This window comes from Pseudonaja textilis, chromosome 1 (assembly GCF_049901715.1).
Source record: "Pseudonaja textilis isolate UNSWEBS1 chromosome 1, rPseTex1.2, whole genome shotgun sequence".
Classification (NCBI taxonomy): domain Eukaryota; kingdom Metazoa; phylum Chordata; class Lepidosauria; order Squamata; family Elapidae; genus Pseudonaja; species Pseudonaja textilis.
Genome location: NC_141990.1, coordinates 113671898 through 113691071, shown reverse-complemented (window position 1 = coordinate 113691071; position 19174 = coordinate 113671898). Strand labels below are relative to the sequence as shown.

The 19174-nt window shown below is 36.9% G+C and overlaps 1 protein-coding gene across 2 annotated transcripts in view; it reads left to right on the top strand.

Annotated features, from left to right (window-relative positions):
* Positions 1-12940, top strand: part of TTK (TTK protein kinase) — a 43176-nt gene extending 30236 nt beyond the window's left edge. For both annotated transcript variants that reach the window (XM_087914943.1, XM_087914942.1), the window contains exons 15-22: positions 2048-2205; positions 2302-2453; positions 4585-4709; positions 5843-5923; positions 9352-9528; positions 9747-9837; positions 10048-10145; positions 12067-12940. In XM_087914943.1, the coding sequence (XP_087771069.1) occupies positions 2048-2205; positions 2302-2453; positions 4585-4709; positions 5843-5923; positions 9352-9528; positions 9747-9837; positions 10048-10145; positions 12067-12156 (972 nt within the window). In that variant the 3' untranslated portion in view covers positions 12157-12940. The remainder of the gene's footprint in view (positions 1-2047; positions 2206-2301; positions 2454-4584; positions 4710-5842; positions 5924-9351; positions 9529-9746; positions 9838-10047; positions 10146-12066) is intronic.
* Positions 12941-19174: the final 6234 nt, after the last annotated feature.

Sequence of the window (19174 nt, the reverse complement as noted above, 5' to 3'; positions counted from 1 at the left end):
ACTGTTATTTGTGAGAAATTGTTGTGAAATAAATCACATACATTTACTTTAAACCTTTACTGTGCTAAGAGCATAAACATACAACACTTCCCTTCTCCATTATATGATTTTTCAATCCCCAAATTATTCATTATACCATTCATCATACAATTCAGTTAAACCCTCAGATTAATATAGAAAAAAGATATGAATGCTAAAGTGCAAAATCCATTAATTGGGATCAATGAATTGGGATCAATCCAAATGTACACTCTTTCCAGATCATCAATATTTGATAAACAGTATTTTTCCCCTCATTTCCATATTTTAATGGTTCAGTTTGGAAAAGAGGAAAGTAAATCTTAGCGACAAATACAATATCTCATGGTTAGTTAATTTTAATATATAGTACTTATAAATTGGTTCAGAGAATTGAATAATTTAAGCTTGCAGTCTCTTTGAGCATAATAGTGCCTGCTTTTGAGAAGATCAGCATAAGACTTCACTATCCAATACTTCATTGTTTTGGTCAGCAGAAGCCAATTTATTCATTAATTCAGAAAATTAGCACGTACAATGCAACAGTAGTATATGCCTGTGTTTTTTTTAATAAAGTGACTAAGATGGTATATGAAGAATAAAATATCAATAGATTACATCACCTCAGTTCACCACACCCTTGGTGTTGCAAAAATGTGACATTGCAAATGGATCTCAAAAATTTAAAATATCCCATAGCACTTTGGGGAGTTCACTGTAGCACCTTAAGGTGCCACATTCACAGCTTGGAACTGCGGGCTTATTTTATCTGTTATTTGAAAACAAATAGTAACTATTCTTGGTACTAAAATATTCTGTTGTAAGGATACTTGTTTCTTGTGTATAGCCATGAAAATATATTTTTATATTTGATTATATACTTCTAACCACAGAGTAGACAATTCTAGCAGCTCATAACTTCCTTGAAAAAATGCCACACCTATTTTAGAAAACATGGTTTGGACTCTTCTACTCCAGTTAAGAGTATGCACAGGTAGTATATATCAACAAAAGCCCCAAATATGACCATACCATAATGACCATAACACTGGATGTAGTCCTGAAACTTCAGTCCTGTGTACGCAAGGCTAATTACTCTATGAAATTTCAGTGGCTGAGATTTCTATATACAAATTCTATCATCAAACTCATACATAATGCTATTTATCTACACACACACCCTTAATAGCTTACTAGCTGGGTTCTGTACCAGATGGAACTTCTGGCCAGCCTTCAAAGCTAGCTTATTTGGAACACATCATATGAAACACATCTAATTATGAGTTTATTAGGTGTGAGTCATTGAAAACTATTTTAATCCAAAAACAGTTACCATCAGCCAATCTAGAATTTTACTTTTTTCTTAGAGCTCAAAAAGTTCAGATCTCTAAATAGATAAATTGATTAAAAAAAATTGGTTGAAAAGTATATTCATACTTTAATTAAAAAATTGACATACTTTTTCGGCAAATGCATTTAAACCAACAATAACAATGCTAAATGGTTATACATACTGGTATTAATTCTCCTTAATATTGTTCCAGTCAGTAGAAATAGGCAAATATGTGGATAATCTTGAGTCAGTGATAAATACTTGACTCTCCCTCCTAGTGATAAGAATGCATATATTTAATGCCGTAAATAAGTTAGTTTTGAGACTTTGAAAATAATGCAGGAATAATCATATACTGTTTAAAGGCTCTTAAAAAAAGAACTCAAAACAAGATTGTAGATAGTGGCGAAGCAGTGAAAAATAAAACACTGGTTCATTGGCTTTAATATAGTGTATTAAATGGAAAATGAACCTCAGCCAAGCCTGTTGTATTTATTATTTCATACATGATTGAGGATTCTGTTTGTTGGTTTTTTAAATATAGAATATTTTTGATTATACAGTATGTTGAAATTCATAGCCTTGTGCTGGTTAATGATCACAGTAAAGTGATGTATCTGTCCAAAATAAAATGATATTGAATAAATATAGCAATATATTAAAAATAATCGTTATTTTTTTAATTGGGTTTTAAAGGTATTTCAAGTACTCGATGAAAAGAAACAGCTTTTTGCCATCAAACATGTTAATCTAGAAGAAGCAGATCAACAGATCATAGAAAGCTATAAAAATGAGATTGCTCACCTAAGCAAACTTCAGCAGCATAGTGATAAGATCATCCGACTTTATGACTAGTAAGTAAACGCTTTTGTAAAATCAGTTTAATCCCTCTTTCTGCCTCCCCATGCACACTTAGATTAACTTTTATTTTTGCAACTGTGTTATTTTAGTGAAATCAGTGAGAAGAATATCTATCTGGTGATGGAATGTGGAAATATTGATCTTAATAGCTGGCTTAAAAAGAAAAAGACAATTAATCCATGGGAACGGAAAAGTTACTGGAAAAACATGCTGGAAGCTGTGCATACAATTCACCAACATGGTAACTACTGTTTGTATGTCTGGACTCTGTTCTTTAGAATAGTTTCAGGAACAAGTGTAAGGAATACAGTTAAAATAGTACAACTGAATAGCCAGAGAAAATAAAACAGCAAGACAATGGATGCACGATATGGCAGGAGTAAAGGGCACATTCAAAAAGTTTCTAAAAAGAAAAATTCCTGTTAAGCCCACTTTCACTCACATGTATGGTATTTGTAACTTTGCCTTAGTTACAAAGGCATTGTTGGGTACTATCATGAAAAAGATTGCCCATCCAGGGTTTAAGATACAGATAGATATAAGAGAAAGTACTTGTAATTTATTGTTAGTCATTAATATTCATCTGTGCAAACAAAGAAAAGTGATGATTAAGAATAAAGATGTTTCTTGGAGGGTTTGAGGCACTTCAACAAGCTACAGTATCCTACCTGAGAAGATGAAGGGAGAAAGAATAGTTTGTCAGCATATGGGAATGAAATTTTGCCTGAAAAGCAATCCATACTCTTCTCTGATTACAAAAAAGGGTTTCACAGAGGTAGTTGTGAGAAAAAAATAAAAATTGTAAAAATATATTATTAAATATTAAATAATGCTACATTTCAGTTAGATATATTTATACACATACACGTTGAAGATAGCACATGTTTTTCTAACAGCCCTGATACAAATTACTTATATACTTACACACATTTCTAATAAGTAATTTTACTCTAGAAAGCCTGAGAAGCCCTTACAAAAGAATTCAGTGACTGCTGCTATCAAAAAAGGGTCTGTAGTGAAATTAAATTTAATTTATGTGCTTCTTTTCCAAATTGAGCTAAAGAATAAGGTAGGTGGCCTTATTTTGGATGGGAAACTTGGAATCTTGCTTTGAGAATAGCCAGATTTGCTATAAAGTTGTTTTCCTCTGGCTATGTGTGAACGGTCAGGCTACATATTGTTGTTGGCACAATAATTTAAACAATACCAAAAGCAGGTGTAGGTCAGGTATGAAATATTTCTCAGTCAGCAACCTCCTCAGCTGCTTAATGCTTAAAATGCTATTGCTCTATTCTACAGTTGAACTAGGTAAGGCAATAGGCTGACTCCGTAATAAACCACTTTGAGAGGGCTGTAAAGCACTGTGGAGCGGTATATAAGTGCTATTGCTAAATACATTATTATTGTTATTATAAACTTCATAATTAATATCATTAATTGTATTAATTATTCATTATTATTTACCAAAGGGTAGTACAAAACCAGACCAAACAGCATTTCCCTCAATAGTTACAAATCAATCCCATAAAATTATTTTAGAAGTAAACAGCAACCTACTCAGCAAATATTAACACTAAAACAACCATCACAATAACAGTACATTTAAAATAATGCCTTGGATCGGGCAAAATATTTATATATCCATAATAATGTTTAATTAGAATTGTCAGCTAAATAAGATTTGGGTGGAAAAAGCTTTACAAACTTTATACCAACCAACCACTCCAAAGGCTTTTAGTCCCCTTTTAAAATCAATCCGATTTTCACAGAAACCAAAGGAGGAAGGAAGCTGATTATAGGCTCTTGAGGCAGCAAATTCCACTTCAGGATGAGGCCATCAAAATTGCTTTCTTATGAATTGCTACCAGCGGCCTCTAAAGACATCTGCATGGAGAAGTAGTTCATAGCAATGAATCTTAAGTGATGGACAGGTTGAAATAGACAGAGACAGTCTTTCAAGTAGCTAGATTCCAATTACAGACTATTTAAAATTCTAAAAATAAAAGGCTGGAATTACACATCGTAATAGAAATATTCTGTACTACTTGAGGATTCCAGATGTTTTCAGAGGCAATCAATAGAGAAGATGGCATGTTGGAATGTGGTCATTTATGCAGTGGGCAAACTCGGGGGGAAAAAATATAATTCAAAATTGCACATGTGTCTCCAGACAGTTTTCTAAATCAGTTGTTATACAATATCATATAGCTGAAAAGATCCAGTGATATCAAGGACACAAAAACCCTCCACTCCTGATTACCTAGATACTTTACATAGGATTTTGATATTTTTTTCTACCTTGTGTTTTAATATGTGGGTAAATAATCATTCTTGACACACTTTGAATTAATTGAACAAATTTTAATTTACAGGTATTGTCCATAGTGATCTGAAGCCAGCAAACTTTCTGTTAGTAGATGGAATGCTAAAACTAATAGATTTTGGCATTGCAAATCAGATGCAGCCAGATGTGACTAGCATTGTTAAAGATTCCCAGGTGAGACAACTATGAACGACTAAACATAAAAGAAGCAATTATCTTAAATCATTGCCTGTTGTTTGAAAATGGAGTATCATAAGAACATGTTGTAATCAGGAAACATTCAGCAACATGCACACTGCATTTATGTGTTTCATTTACTTCCTTCCTTGGTATGCTTGGACAGAGTCAAATCTTATTTTTCCAATGATTATGGTTGAAGGATTCATAATGACCTCTAATGAGAGAGAAAAGTGAATTGTCCTAGCTATTATAGTTCCAATTATTTCACTTTGTTGCTGAAAACTTTCAGGAGAATCCTATATACGTAAATGTATAGGACTATGAAGCGTATTAAACATCTGTCTAAGAGGTTTTAAAAATATTGATAAAACAATAATCTGGTCTCTAGATGTGGCTTTAGCTCTCATTATTCTGTGGATGGCTATTCTGATTAAAGCTGATGAGAAGCTAGAATCCAACGAGTTTAATATTTAAATGGCCACCTTTAGGTTTAAAAGTGGAGTATCTGCTGCCCCATCACTGCAATATGGTTAAAAGCTAACACATTGTGCTGTTATTTGTAGAACTGTTCTACTTTTAAACTAAGGTTAAGCAATCGTGAATGGGTTGTATGACTGCATTGGTTTTTCAGTAAAACAAGTTTCTCTTGTCATGACAGTAGCTAAATTAGTGTAGTTATTACTGAATCTAGAGTGTATTAGGATTTTAATTTTATTCGAATTCTTAACCAGAGAACCTAATTATCCTTTAGCATGGCTAATATTAGTATCCATTATCAGGGATTCCTGACTTGATGTAAAATATATTAGAGCAGGGTATAGTTATGTAGCATCCCCAAACATATATTAGACTTAAAATGGCCAAATTCTTATGAGGTGTCTGTCTTCTATTGAAATGTTCAGTAAGACATTCAAAAGCCTATAAGATCTTTGGGATTAAATTGCTAAATTCTCATGCTATTTGAGGGGGAAAAGGTTTGATTTGTAGCATGGATTTGGAGTATTCTCAAAACCCAAAAAGTTTTGTTATGTTAAATCTCTAACATAATTTAAATTTTAAATCAGTTATAGAAGTCTTAAATGCAACTATTATTTAAATTTACATAATCCTATTTTTTATGTTAAAAGGTTGGCACCATGAATTACATGCCACCAGAGGCGATCAAAGATATGTCTTCCAGTGCAGAAAATGGCAAGTCAAGATCAAAGGTAATATATTCTTCCTATAGTTCAAAGGATAAAATGTTATTGTTTTCTAAACTGGAGCAAACTTTATTTGAACAAGGAGATAGAAATAAAATATAAAGAAGCTTGAGAAGAAAACTGAGGCAAACTCCTTTTTCCTATCAACTTTCCTTCTGAAACAAAATGGAAGAAAAAGTTCATCTTAAATGTGGCCAGTTGCTGATTGAAACCCATGGGATTTATTTATGCAGCACAAAATTGTGAGGGTTGTGCATTCTTTAAAGCAGGGGTTGCCAACCTTTTGGACCTCAGGGACCACCAAACTCATAATTTTAAATCCCGTGGACCAGAGACCTTGGGAAAATTCCAACAAAAGTCTGCAGGAAAATTCCCCACCCTGTTTTCCTATCAATTGTTCATTCATTATTTGGGATCACAGGATTCTGTCTCCAGGCGAGAGAGAGAGAGAGAGAGAGAGAGAAACTTTTGGCTTCATGCAAGGAAAACAGCAGAAGTCTTTCTTTTCCTCCCCAAACTCCGCCAGAAATGAGCCTTGCAGGGTCCCAAAGTCTCTGGTGGAGTTTGGGTGACAGAAAGAAAGGCTTTTGCTGCTTTCCTTGTGTGCAGCCAAAAGGAGAAGAAGAAAGAAGCAGAATGAAGCAGCCCAGCGGCCAGGTGAGGAGCGTGGGGTGAATGGCGCAAGTTCCTCCTTATCCCCCTCCCCTCACAACTTCGTGTTGTTTGCAATGCAAGCGATGCAAGCCTTGTGTTCCTGCAGGCCATGTGGGCAGCGCAGCCTTGTGTTCCTGCGCAGCCAGGATTAATTGCTTTGGGGGGGTGACATTTCTCTGCGGACCACCAAAAATTTTCTGGCAGACCACCAGTGGTCCCTGGCCCACTGGTTGGCAACCACTGCTTTAAAGAATGATTTAGAAGTGAGTTGGACCTTGCACAACTGCAGCACTTTTCTTCTGTCCTATAAAAGTACTAAAAGCAGCCCAACTATTTCAGGCTTCCACGGGAGCTAAGAAAAAAAGGTTTGCTGTGGCTTTAAGAGTTGCATTAACTTTTGAATGGATTCCTTAAAAAAGAAGCATGACCATCTCCATGCTTTGCTACATTAGATGGATATTAAGCAAGTGGAAGACAGCTTACTAAAATAAGAAGCATCTTGCAAGCAGGCAGAAATTTAATATTAATACCGTGTTTCTCAGAAAATAAGGCTTGGCGCGCACCCTTGCCTCTCCAATGGGCCGCTTCTTTAGCGGCCGTAAGGAGCACCCCACACGCATCCTTGCTTGCCTACCTGTAGCCTGCCATCGTCCACTCTGGAAAGCCTGGCCACTGTGCCGCTTCTTTTGCTCCCTGATTTCCCTGCCACAGTTGTCGCTCATCCAAAGCGAGCAAGAAAAAGAAAGGGAGAAGGCACTTTTGAACATGTCCAGAACTTTTCATGTTGTCATGATCAGCCCCTGCCATGGATGGATATGTGTGTGTGTGTGGGGGGTGTGTATTTCTGGTACAGATTAGGGAAAAGGGGGGGTGGATTGGAAGAGATTTTCCCCATGAGAATTACAATAATTAATACACAGACACTGCATTGGATGGAAGCCGCCCCCCCCCCCCCCCCCCCAACGTGTGTGTATTTGGAGACTGGGAAAACTCTGGAAGCTGTAAGCCAAAGAGAAAAGGCAGAGGCTAGAGGAGAATGGATACCTCCCACCTCCTCAGCAAGCGAATTGGGAAAAGTCAAAAATCCACCATGGAATCTTAGTGAATCTAACCTTTTCCCACAAGTTTCCCCAAGGCTGAAGAGATAACAGGAGAGGCAGCCTGTATAAATCACACCCTATAAGCATTGCATTCCCCATTCTCATGGGGAAAATCTCTTCCAATCCACCCCCCTTTTTCCCTAATCTCTTCCAGAAACACCCCCCTACACACACACACACACACACACACACACACACACACACACACACGGCAGGGGATGATCATGACAATGTGAAAATCTGGATGTGTTCAAAATCTGGATGTGTTCAAAAGTGCCCCCCCCCTTCTCCCTTTCTTGCTCGCTTTTCTTGAGTGTGAGAGAGAAAGCGAAGGGGGGGGGAAGTGGCATGTGCTTAAATAGGCCCAAATTTTGGGGGCAGGCCTTCATTTAACTGCATGGGCACAAAACAGTGCCGGGCCTTCGTTTTGGGGTGGGCAGTATTGTTGGAGAAACACAGTAGAAGATAACTTGCTTAGAGAGGAAGGGGCATTATTCCCATAGGCATCGACAGCAAGTTGAAGACATCAAAATGATTACATCTGTGTTGAAATATTATGCAAATGATGACCTTATGTAATCTGCATCTGAGAGTATATAACTTGTCACCCACTGACCTTGGGTTAGTGCAATGGGTGGCATTAGCCATTGCGTTCTTTTGTCCCCATATTTATGTTCTTTCATGCCTGGCCTTCTATAGTGAACTGCCTTTGCTTTTTGATGTCAGGAAGATTGACAGGGACTCCTCCCCCTCCAATGTTTGTTTCAAACTATTTGCTCCTTGATGCCAAAATTTAGCTCATGGCAACTTCAAACAATATTGTTTTCAAGTACAAAAATTAAATTGGGGTGATAGTGCCTGATTTCTTCACCCTGGCCTTATCTTTACTGTACATTTCTACTGATACCTAGGCAAGTTGCATGATGTAGAACAGGGGTCTCAAACACAATTTATCTGGGGGCCGCTGGAGGCAGAGTCTGGGTGTGGCTGGGCCGCACATAGAAGTGTTTAGCCAGCTAGCGACACATGGAGAACGCACTAATATTATACTTTCATATCACAGTGGGGGCCACAGGATATTGTCCTGCGGGCCGCAATTGGCCCGCGGGCTGCGAGAATGAGACCTCTGAGGTAGAACTACTGCCACCTCCATGTGATTTCACATCATGCTGTGCTGTTGCTGCTGCAGTTATTTAGAACCACTTCCTAAAGTGTGATGTTCTGCTTTCCTGGCCCAGTTTTCTCTGCCTCCTCTTCCCTATTCTTTGTCATCCCTGAAATTCAGCTAAATCTGTTAAGGAGGTTTGATCATACAATTACATAGATTTAAATGCGGCCGCTTTGGTATTTAATTTGTGATTTCATGGATGCAAATTTTTAGCATTCCTTTATCATATTCCTAAAAACTTGATCTGTTAATGCCACTTAGATTGTTTACCTTGAAAACAGTGTTTACTTTTTGGTTAATTATCTTTCACGTTCATTGATTTGACTGTGAATTAATGACAAGTACAGATGTTAATATACATCACTTCAGTGGTATGCAGAATCACAATGTATGATCGTATAAAATAAATGGTTCCCCTTTACGGCATAATCAGTTAGATCAGATACGGTTATGTTAAGAACGTCAAAATAATGGTGTGATTGAGTGATCCCATTTTTCTTTCTACTTTTTAGATTAGCCCCAAAAGTGATGTGTGGTCATTGGGCTGTATTTTATATTGCATGACTTATGGAAAAACTCCATTTCAGAACATAACAAACAATATAACAAAAATTCATGCCATAATTGACCCTAATTATGAGATAATGTTTCCTGATATTGCAGAAAAGGATCTTCTGGATGTCTTAAAGGTAATATTTTGTATCTCTTTTTTATAATGATTTCATGCTCTGAGTTCTGCTTTAGAGATAATTTTCCAAGTCATGATTTTAATTATGTTTAAATATCCCAGAATATGGAAGGCACAATAGGTTTCTTGATTTCATATTTCTTGATTTTATGTATATATCCTTTAGCATGATTGGTTCCATTTTCAATTATTTCCTATCTTTATGTCTTTTCCCTCCAGAATTGTTTAATTAGGAATCCTAAGCAAAGAATATCTATCCCTGAACTTTTGATTCATCCTTATGTACATATACAGTCCAATTCACAAATAGGTAATTCAACTTTTAAAATAGATATTATTATTGTGTTTATTTTACTAAAATTTAAAAGTGATTTAAAAATATTTGCAGATGTATGTATGTATGTATGTATGTATGTATACCTTAAGTTTACCAAATGGTATGTACCAACATTTTCAAACAGCTTAAAATCAAATAATAGGGCATATATCTCAAACAAAATTTAATTTTAAATTCTCCTAGGACATCAAAATGCAAAAGGAACATCAGAAGAAATGAAGCGTATTCTTGGTCAACTGATTGGCTTGAATTCTCCTAACTCTATTTCTAAAGCTGCTAGAGTAAGTAAATAAGGAACATCACTGATAGTATAATTAAAATGAAAATAATAAAATCATGTTATAACTATAAATTTCTTGCTCAGAGTTTCTTCAGGAGAGAGAGAAATAGGTTCACTGAGTGGTGAATGTGTAATAAGAAATAGTTTCAAGAGTTAGTAAGTAAATAATAAGGAATTATGTTGTTGATGAAATTGAGGCTCTTATAAAGTAGACAATAACCAATAGTTTGAGTTAGGTGAAATGGGACGCTCTTCTACGCAAGTAGTCCTTGCTTAATATCTGTTCATTCAGCAACTGTTCAAAATTACAACAATGCTAAACAAAGACTTATCATCAGTCCTCACATTTCTGGCAGTTTCATTACTTTCATGGTCACACGAACAAAATTCAGGTTTACTTGGGCCTACCTGTATTTATGATCACCTATTGTCCAGTTGCTCCTACCTCCCAGCCCTTTCCACTGCCACACTGTGTGCCACTACTGTACTAGGGGAGACTTTGCGCCACCTTTCACACTGGTGCTGCCAGGGCTTTTTTCATGCCCTGACCAGGGACTCTTTGGGCCCTGGTCAATGCCTGTATTTGTACAGAAGACCCTAAAAGAGTCCTTCTTTCCCACCAGTGCAACACAGCAAGAAAAGATAAAACGAGCTGTGGACAATTGGAGAAACTTTGAATTTTATTCCAAGAAATTGTCACTTGGGGGAGGAGTATTTACAATTTATGTTCTAATTTTGAGGGGATCAATATTATGAGTAGAGTTATATTCCTGAATGTCTTGAATTCCACCTCATTCATTAAGTGTGTTTTGAAATATCAGGTAAGCTCTTTTAAATGAACAAGTTTACAAATGTGGAAGTAGCCAGTTGATTTCTCATGGGTTTCCCTGATTTTTTTTTTAAAAGAAAAATTTCATCATGCCTATTTGAGTTTAGATACAGAAATAAAATAACATTTCATTATACAATGTGTTTCTACTTAGTTTGGTCAAAATAAGCAATATATAATGTGCGGCTTTCTAATGACTCATATTTATAGACATGATTTCCAATTTCTTTTGAAAATAATTGCAGAAAAATACATTAATCCTTTGTCAATAAAAAATTAAATAAAATTTTAATTAAAATTTATGTTTTTACTAAAATAGTAGAGAAGTCTTATAAGAAAGTATGAAGATACCCTAAATTATTAATTATTAAACCTGCCATTCCTGACCATGGCCAAAATAAATTCCAGAAGATTATTTGCAATATGTGTTGGGAAGAATAAGGAAAATGTGTGAGCAGAAGCTGCAATTTATTTTATTCAAGTTAGTTGTGTCTTTCCAAGACTATGTAAACTAATGAGATTCAACTGTAAATCAGCAGATACTGCTGATTATTATTATTATTATTATAAAATTATATATTATAATATTATATATTTATATATTATTATAAAATTATTTTTCTGTGTTTTACTGCATTTGTAACATCAACCAGGTTTCTTTGATGGTTATTTCTTTTTTTCCTCCAGAAGAATAATAAAGTATGCTAAGTGGAAAACAAGAGAAAAATAAGGCCTGCACCGAATTGTGTTACAAATTGTGTTATTAGCAGGATGTGTATAACAGTGGAACTCCCTTTATATGCTTTCAGTGTGCTCGTGTGTATACTGAACTGGCATTTACACACCACTAGTGCAGAAGTTTTAGAAAAAAATAGCAGAAAATCATCTCCTAAGTGTCTGAGAGAACTGAAGAAAAATGGAAGCAAAAATAAAAACTTTGGGTGGGAAGAGGAGTAAATATTTATGAAGGATTTGTTTTAGTTAGAGATGATGACAAAAAAGGATTAAGCTCAATGTTCCATAGGGGAAAAAGGGGGGATTTGAAAGTAAAGAGGAAAGATTTAATAATTTGTCTTGTCTTTTTAAATTTCAGACGTTATATGAGCAGTGCAGCAAAGGTGAAGGTTTAGATGTGTCTGCTTTTTCGAAATCTGACAGTTGGACATCCTGGAAAACAAAGTAATAAAAGACCTGATTTACAAAAGATATTAATGAAAATAAGATATTCTTAGCAAAGGCTGGTCCCTTCTGGGTATATTTGTCTTGCCACTTACAAATGCTTTTCATCATTTGTTCATCCAGTATTTGAATATAGATATGGATCATCCCTGCTATATAACATGACGGTCTACTGTTATATTTGGATAGCAAATACTTATGGATTGGTTGAATAAAGCTTAGCTGCAATTCTGAATCTTGAGGGAAATATTTTTACTTGTTTTAACGTGAACTGAGGAACTCTAGTTCTGGACAACTATCTTTATGAATCAAGTCAATTCTTTTCTATCAGATTCAGCTGTCATGTTTTCATATTTTGCTGGTGGTAGATACTCTAAAAGCAGTTCTTCAAATTATGCTGCTTCTGTCCATTATTTTATCCTGTACATATTCCCATGGAAAGATTTTGATGTACAGATGATACAGACTACTGATACTGATGTTCAACTTTGTAAATAAAAAGATACTCATCCTGTGTAATCTTCTTGCAGTTTCTAAGTAAACAGAACATCCTATAAAAATCAAATAACTTTATTTGAAAAGCTTAACAAGTTAGTGATCCTGAAATTGAAATTGTAATCTAGTAATTCTGGTTCTACAAATTTGTTCCTCTTTACTGTTAAGCTTGAAGGTTTTCTTTTAATTTTTGATTTACTGTAATGATATTATCACTTAGGCAAACCCTTTTGTGATGTGAAATTTGCATTGCAGTTTAATAATTTTCAGGTCAGTTCCTATTTCCATGTCCTAAAAAAGACAAAAAATAAAACAACAAAACAAAACAAAAATAAAAAAACTTAAGAATAATTTCTTGTGCAGACACATTCCCTGGACTCAATTAATTCTTCCCTAACAATCACAGTGGGAAAGTACCTAAAACACAGACATCCTAATCCTCACGAGGTTCTGATTTAATTTCTTAGGTCCCCAGAAGTAATATGGATTACCTTATCACTCTGAAATATAACACTACTTAATCACAGCTGATTCCTCTAAAATATTTTATGGTCTCAGAAATCCTTGGGGATGCCACTCCCTTTCCAAGGAATGGGTGTAGAAGAAGACAGGCAGAATCCTCCAGTTCTGAGGCATCACAGGAGGAGTCACAAAGGGATGGTTTGGGAACTGGATAAGCACTTACGCAAATAAGAGATGGTAGATTGACAAAACTAGTCTAGCCTCTTCTTCTACAGTTTCTCTTTTTTTAAGCAGATTTGATCCGTTGCATTCATTTGAAAAAAAAAAAAGCCTCCTATTCATGGACGTCTTGGAAATATTATAGAACAGTTTGCCATTATCTTTTTTCTATAATTATGTGAGGTCCCCTGTCCGTCCCCCATGTTCCCAGTCCAGTCTACAACCATGGATTTTTTTTAGTGATTTCCCATCTAAGTACTTAGAAGGACTGGTTACTTCTGAAGTTAGATAAAGAGACAAAAATTGACATTTAATTCACTGGTGATGTGCTCTCATGTGTAAATTATTTGACTGTAATTTATTCAGTAAACTATGATTAAATATTTTATCATGAGGTATGAATAACAGCAATTCTTTAGAGTTTTTAGGCAACACATCCTCCCCAGTTTATTTCTGGAAATGTTGGTATTTCAACATAGAGCATCAACTCATACTTGCTTTAGACAAGTTTTTTTTCCTGAATTCATAATAGTTACATTCCCACATTCTGAATTTGTTGCCCTTCAAATCAAACAATTAGCCAGATATTTGTCAGATCTTTTCAGATATACTGATATACATATGCACGTTAAGATGTCATTTATAAAGATCGACCGATGGACAAAACTGGATACAGTCTTAGATTTTTATGGAAAGAGGTAGCCTCATAAAATTAATGTAATAATTCACATTGTAGTAAAACATGTACAATGTGCATTTAGATTAGTGTGATTTCCCTTTCACTGAATTCAGTGGGACATGCTTCTAATGTGCATAGGTTGAGTATTACAGCATTTTTGCTGAAAGCCTGTAAATATTTTTAGCACATTTGACTCTTAATTTAAAAATGCTCCAACTTATAATGAACACTCAGACATAGTAGTACAAGTGAGTCTTGACTTACAATTGGTTACTTAGCGACCATTCAAAAGTTATGATCGAAACACACACACCCCAACTACTTACAAAGTGGTTTTGAATTTTCAACATCAGGGCCCCAATTAGGGTGCTCAGCTTCTGACTGCATTTGGGGCACTCTGCAACAGGCCTGCAATTGTGTCTGTTTGTAGTGGCCCATGGTGACATGACCATGATGTACAACTGTTTTGCTGGAAACCTGCATTTACTTCTGGTTTCTGGCAGGAACCAGCTTAAAGTGAACAATGGATTCGCTTAACAGCTGCCACAAATCAGATCATAAAACCGGGTCCAGTTGAATGGTATCATGGCCTCTGTCAACCTGAATCTGTGGAGGAGGAGGAGGAGGAGCCAGAGCCAGAGCTGTAGCCGACAGAGATCAAGGAGGCAACTTTGTTAGCTTCGGAGGAATGCGGGGAAGAGCAGGACAAGGCATCCCAGGGTCCCTCGGGAATGGGACAGCTTGCTACCAGGGAGGAACGGGGGCAGCATGACAGAGAGGGCAAGCCATGGAAATGAGCGATCAAGTTCAGACAGTGAACAAGGACTGCCTCCTCCTGTTCCCTGAGCACAGAGAGTGGAGAGAAGGCGGGAACAGCACAGGCCGTACCAACGACTTGGAAGGAGAGCGCCCTGCGCCTCTTTACAAGGCACACCTGGGACTGAGATTTAAGGAGACCCTGTGGGGAGGGGTGTTTGGAGGGAACAGACACTGAATTAGTGGAGTTTTGTGTGTTGTTGCAGACATCTGGCTTTTGCAGGACTGCTTGCCTTCTTCCCTACTTCATGGACTTAGTGCCTTGTTCCTTGCTTCGTGGACTCATTGCTTCTTCCTTGCTTTGTGGACTATGCCTTGTTCCTTGCTTTGTGGATTCATTTCCCTGTTCCTTTGCTTTGTTGGACTTCTCACAGCCAGAGACTGTTGTGTGTATATATGTGTGTGTGTGTGTGTGTGTGTGTGTGTGTGTGAGCACTTTTCTTTGGGACTTGCCATGAACATAGGAGCGTTTGGGGGAAAGTTGGAGCATTAAAGGGGAGTTTGAACTCTCAACTGGCTGTGTGGCCTTTGTATCTTGTTCCGGGTCATCACTCATGGCAACTCACTTTATAATTATCATGACTTAGGACCATAATTGCCAGGCTCAATTATCATTGTAAGTTGAGACTATCTCTACTATATGCATAATAGTTTCACATTATTTAGTGAATGAGATAAGAGAACACAGTTAGCCTAGATGTGCAGTTTTTCAGTTTGTACAAGGTGTGTATGTTCTTTTATGGTAAACAAAGTGATGCAAATACTAAACATAGAAAACATCATCACTTTTCTTTCTCATGTTCTCCAAGAAAAAAAAACCTTACATTTTTTGTGTACAAATTATAGTTGGAGTATACAGAAGACTTATGAGATCTCACAGGGAATACTAAGCTCCCAATTCAAAATAAGCCAGTGAATAGTTTACGTCTCTGTTTCTCAACCTTGCAACCTGAGGTCCACATATCTTTAAAGTTGCCAAAGTTGACAGACATTGGTCTACATATTGTATTTGTCTGATATTTAATCGCAAGTCACATAATGAGAAATGGTTCACTGAAGGAGCAAACACAAAAGAGATGTTCTCTAATGTTCAGTCACATAAAGGTAAAAGGTAAAAGTTCCCCTTGCACATACATGCTAGTTGTTTCTGTCTCTAGGGCTTTCCATTTCCATTTCTGTTACAAAGCTGAAGAGCCATCACTGTCTGAAGACATCTCCATGGTCATGTGGTCAGCATGACTAAATGCCGAAGGCGCACGGAATGCTGTTACTTTCCCACCCAAGTGGTCCCTATTTTTCTACTTGCATTTTTACATGCTTTCGAATGTTGGCAGAAGCTGGGACAAGTAATAGGAGCTCACTCCATTACGCAGTGCTAGGGGTTCGAACTGCTGACCTTTCTGACTGACAAGCTCAGCGTCTTAGCCACTGAGCCACTGCAGTCACATAGGCACATAAATAGCCAGCTAGGATGGGGGTCCTTGTTGCTCTCTGAGCTTGGTTGTTTTTTTGCAGACATTTCATTACCCAAACTAGGTAACATCATCACTGCTTTCTGCAAGAAAACCACCAAGCTCAGAGAGCACCAAGGACCCCTCATTTCAACCCTGAGCTACAAATATTCTTTATTAATGACAATTAAATTTGAATCCCAAATGCTAAGAGGTGATGGAAGCAGTGTATTTGTCAGGGATTTCTTGGGAGGGATTACATATGAGCTACAATCTGACTCGTTACCTCAATACCTCCTGCTGGCTGAGAGAACAGTAAGAATGCTGCAATCATGATACAATCATGATTCCAATTGGATGGATTACTAAAATCAGGGTGGCGCTTGTGCTAGAAGAGGTGCCCTATTTAAAAGTGTATGACATTTGAGTCAATGACCCAAACACTTGGCTTTCTTGAAATAAATTATATTCTAGGTCCACACATTAGGTAACACCATATTTTACTTATATCCATAGTGTGCTGGATAAATCAAAGCTGAATGGTAGGAATGAACCATGGTTTTAATATCATAGTGATGGGTTCATATTATAAATTCATATCATTTTGTATTTATTCTGTCAAGTTTATGTAGTGTATATTGGAGGTGGTGACCCTTTGAGAGCTGTATGCAACGAAATTTCATTTTAATGTATGCCAATTAGTGTACCTTCTAAGTGACAACAAAGTTATTCTAAGTCTAAGTCAGAAAATGTACAGTCTCTTTTGGTCAGGCGTGTATCCTCAGGACCACACGACCAGATGCTCTGTTTTGGCTACAAAATGGGCACTGGTTGTTATTGCTTTCTTCCAAGACGATTCTCCAGATTTCCAAGCTAAGCTCCAACCCTGCTATTCCTTTGATTTCCCACCTATACGCTAAGTAGGTCTATCCTGTTTAACCTTTTGAGATCAGCCAAAATCAGACAAGGCTTAGTGCAATGTGTGAGCCTAGCTAATTGTATTACCGGTACTTCAGAGTAGATAAGAGTCGGTTTGGTATAGTGGTTAAGGTATCAAGGTGGAAACAGGCTGTGACTTTTAATCCTCCCTTAGGCACAAAGCCAACTGGATGACCTTGGGACAGCCACTTTCTCTCAGCCATAGGAAGAAGTTGGTGGCAAAGCACTTCTGAAAGACCTTGCCAAGGACACTGCAGGGACCTATCCAGGCCATTTCCGAGAATTGGACATGACAACAGGAAAAAAGAAAGCATAGGATTGTGCTGTTAACATTCTCTCGAAAATGTCTGAATATTCTTATCAGTTTCTTCATCTGTGAAGTCTAATTTTGCTTCATTTGAATACACAATGAAACAAACCACAAAGGAAATACATATGGATGCATATATATTAGGGGTGTGCATCAACTTTAGTTGAATCTTGGTCCAAAATTCCCTAGGCTGTTAGAAATCTTAGATTTGTTTAAAGAAACAAGTTTCTTTTAACACCAAGGTCCATTTTAGAAATATAAGCAGGTTTCTATTTAAATTATATACTATACAATATGCTACCCTAATAGCGTTTGTTTGATTTTGGCTTAATATAATTGCCCTAGTATTTTTTAAAATTTCCTCCTAAACCTATACAACTATATGTACATACTTTAGACAAATTGTACTCCTATCACTCTTTTCTGGGGAGAGATGGGATAAGTTAGAAGTCCCCCTAACGGTGCCTAATGGATCTTCCTAAACAACCAAGAAAGAAGCAACCGCCAGCTTTGCAACAAAAGGAAACAAATCTATACTACCACAGGTGCATCTGCTTTAGGGAAAATACAGCAGAGAGAAAAGGGAGTTTTTGTACATAGTCTGCCCAAAGAAGAGACTGGAAGAGAACATCAAGTCCAGTGATGCACACAAAAGCATATCTTATTGTGAATCTCTCACCTGTAGTGGTTCATTCTTTTAAAAGTTTGCATCACTATATCAACATCGACGGTGTCCCCTTTCCTTCATTCAGTAAATGAAGTCAACTTACAGGTGAAATTCAAAAAATTAGAATACCATGCAAAAGTTCATTTATTTCAGTAATGCAACTTAAAAGGTGAAACTAATATATGAGATAGACTCATTACATGCAAAGCAAGATAGTTGAAGCTGTGATTTGTCATAATTGTGATGATTATGGCTGAAATATGGATGATTATGGTTATGAAAACCCCAAATCCACAATCTCAGAAAATTAGAATATTGTGAAAAGGTTCAATATTCTAGGCTCAAAGTGTCCCACTCTAATCAGCCAATTAAGCCATAACACCTACAAAGGGTTCCTGAGCCTTTAAATGATCTCTCAGTCTGGTTCAGTAGGAAGCACAATCATGGGAAAGACTGCTGACCTGACAGTTGTGCAGAAAACCATCATTGATACCCCCCATAAGGAGGGAAAGCCTCAAAAGGTAATTGCAAAAGAAGTTGGATGTTCCCAAAGTGCTGTATCAAAGCACATTAATAAAGTTATGTGGAAGGAAAAAGTGTGGAAGAAAAAGGTGCACAAGCAGCAGGGATGACTGTAGCCTAGAGAAGATTGTCAGGAAAAGGCCATTCAAAAGTGTTGGGGACTTTTACAAGGAGTGGACTGAGGCTGGAGGCAGTGCATCAAGAGCCACCACACACAGACGGATCCTGGACATGGGCTTCAAATGTCGTATTCTTCTTGTCAAGCTGCTCCTGAACAACAAACAATGTCAGAAGCGTCTTACCTGGGCTAAAGAAAAAAAGACCTGGTCTGTTGCTCAGTGGTCCAAAGTCCTCTTTTCTGATGAGAGCAACTTTTGCATCTCATTTGGAAATCAAGGACCCAGAGCCTGGAGGAAGAATGGAGAGGCACACACTGCAAGATGCTTGAAGTCCAGTGTGAAG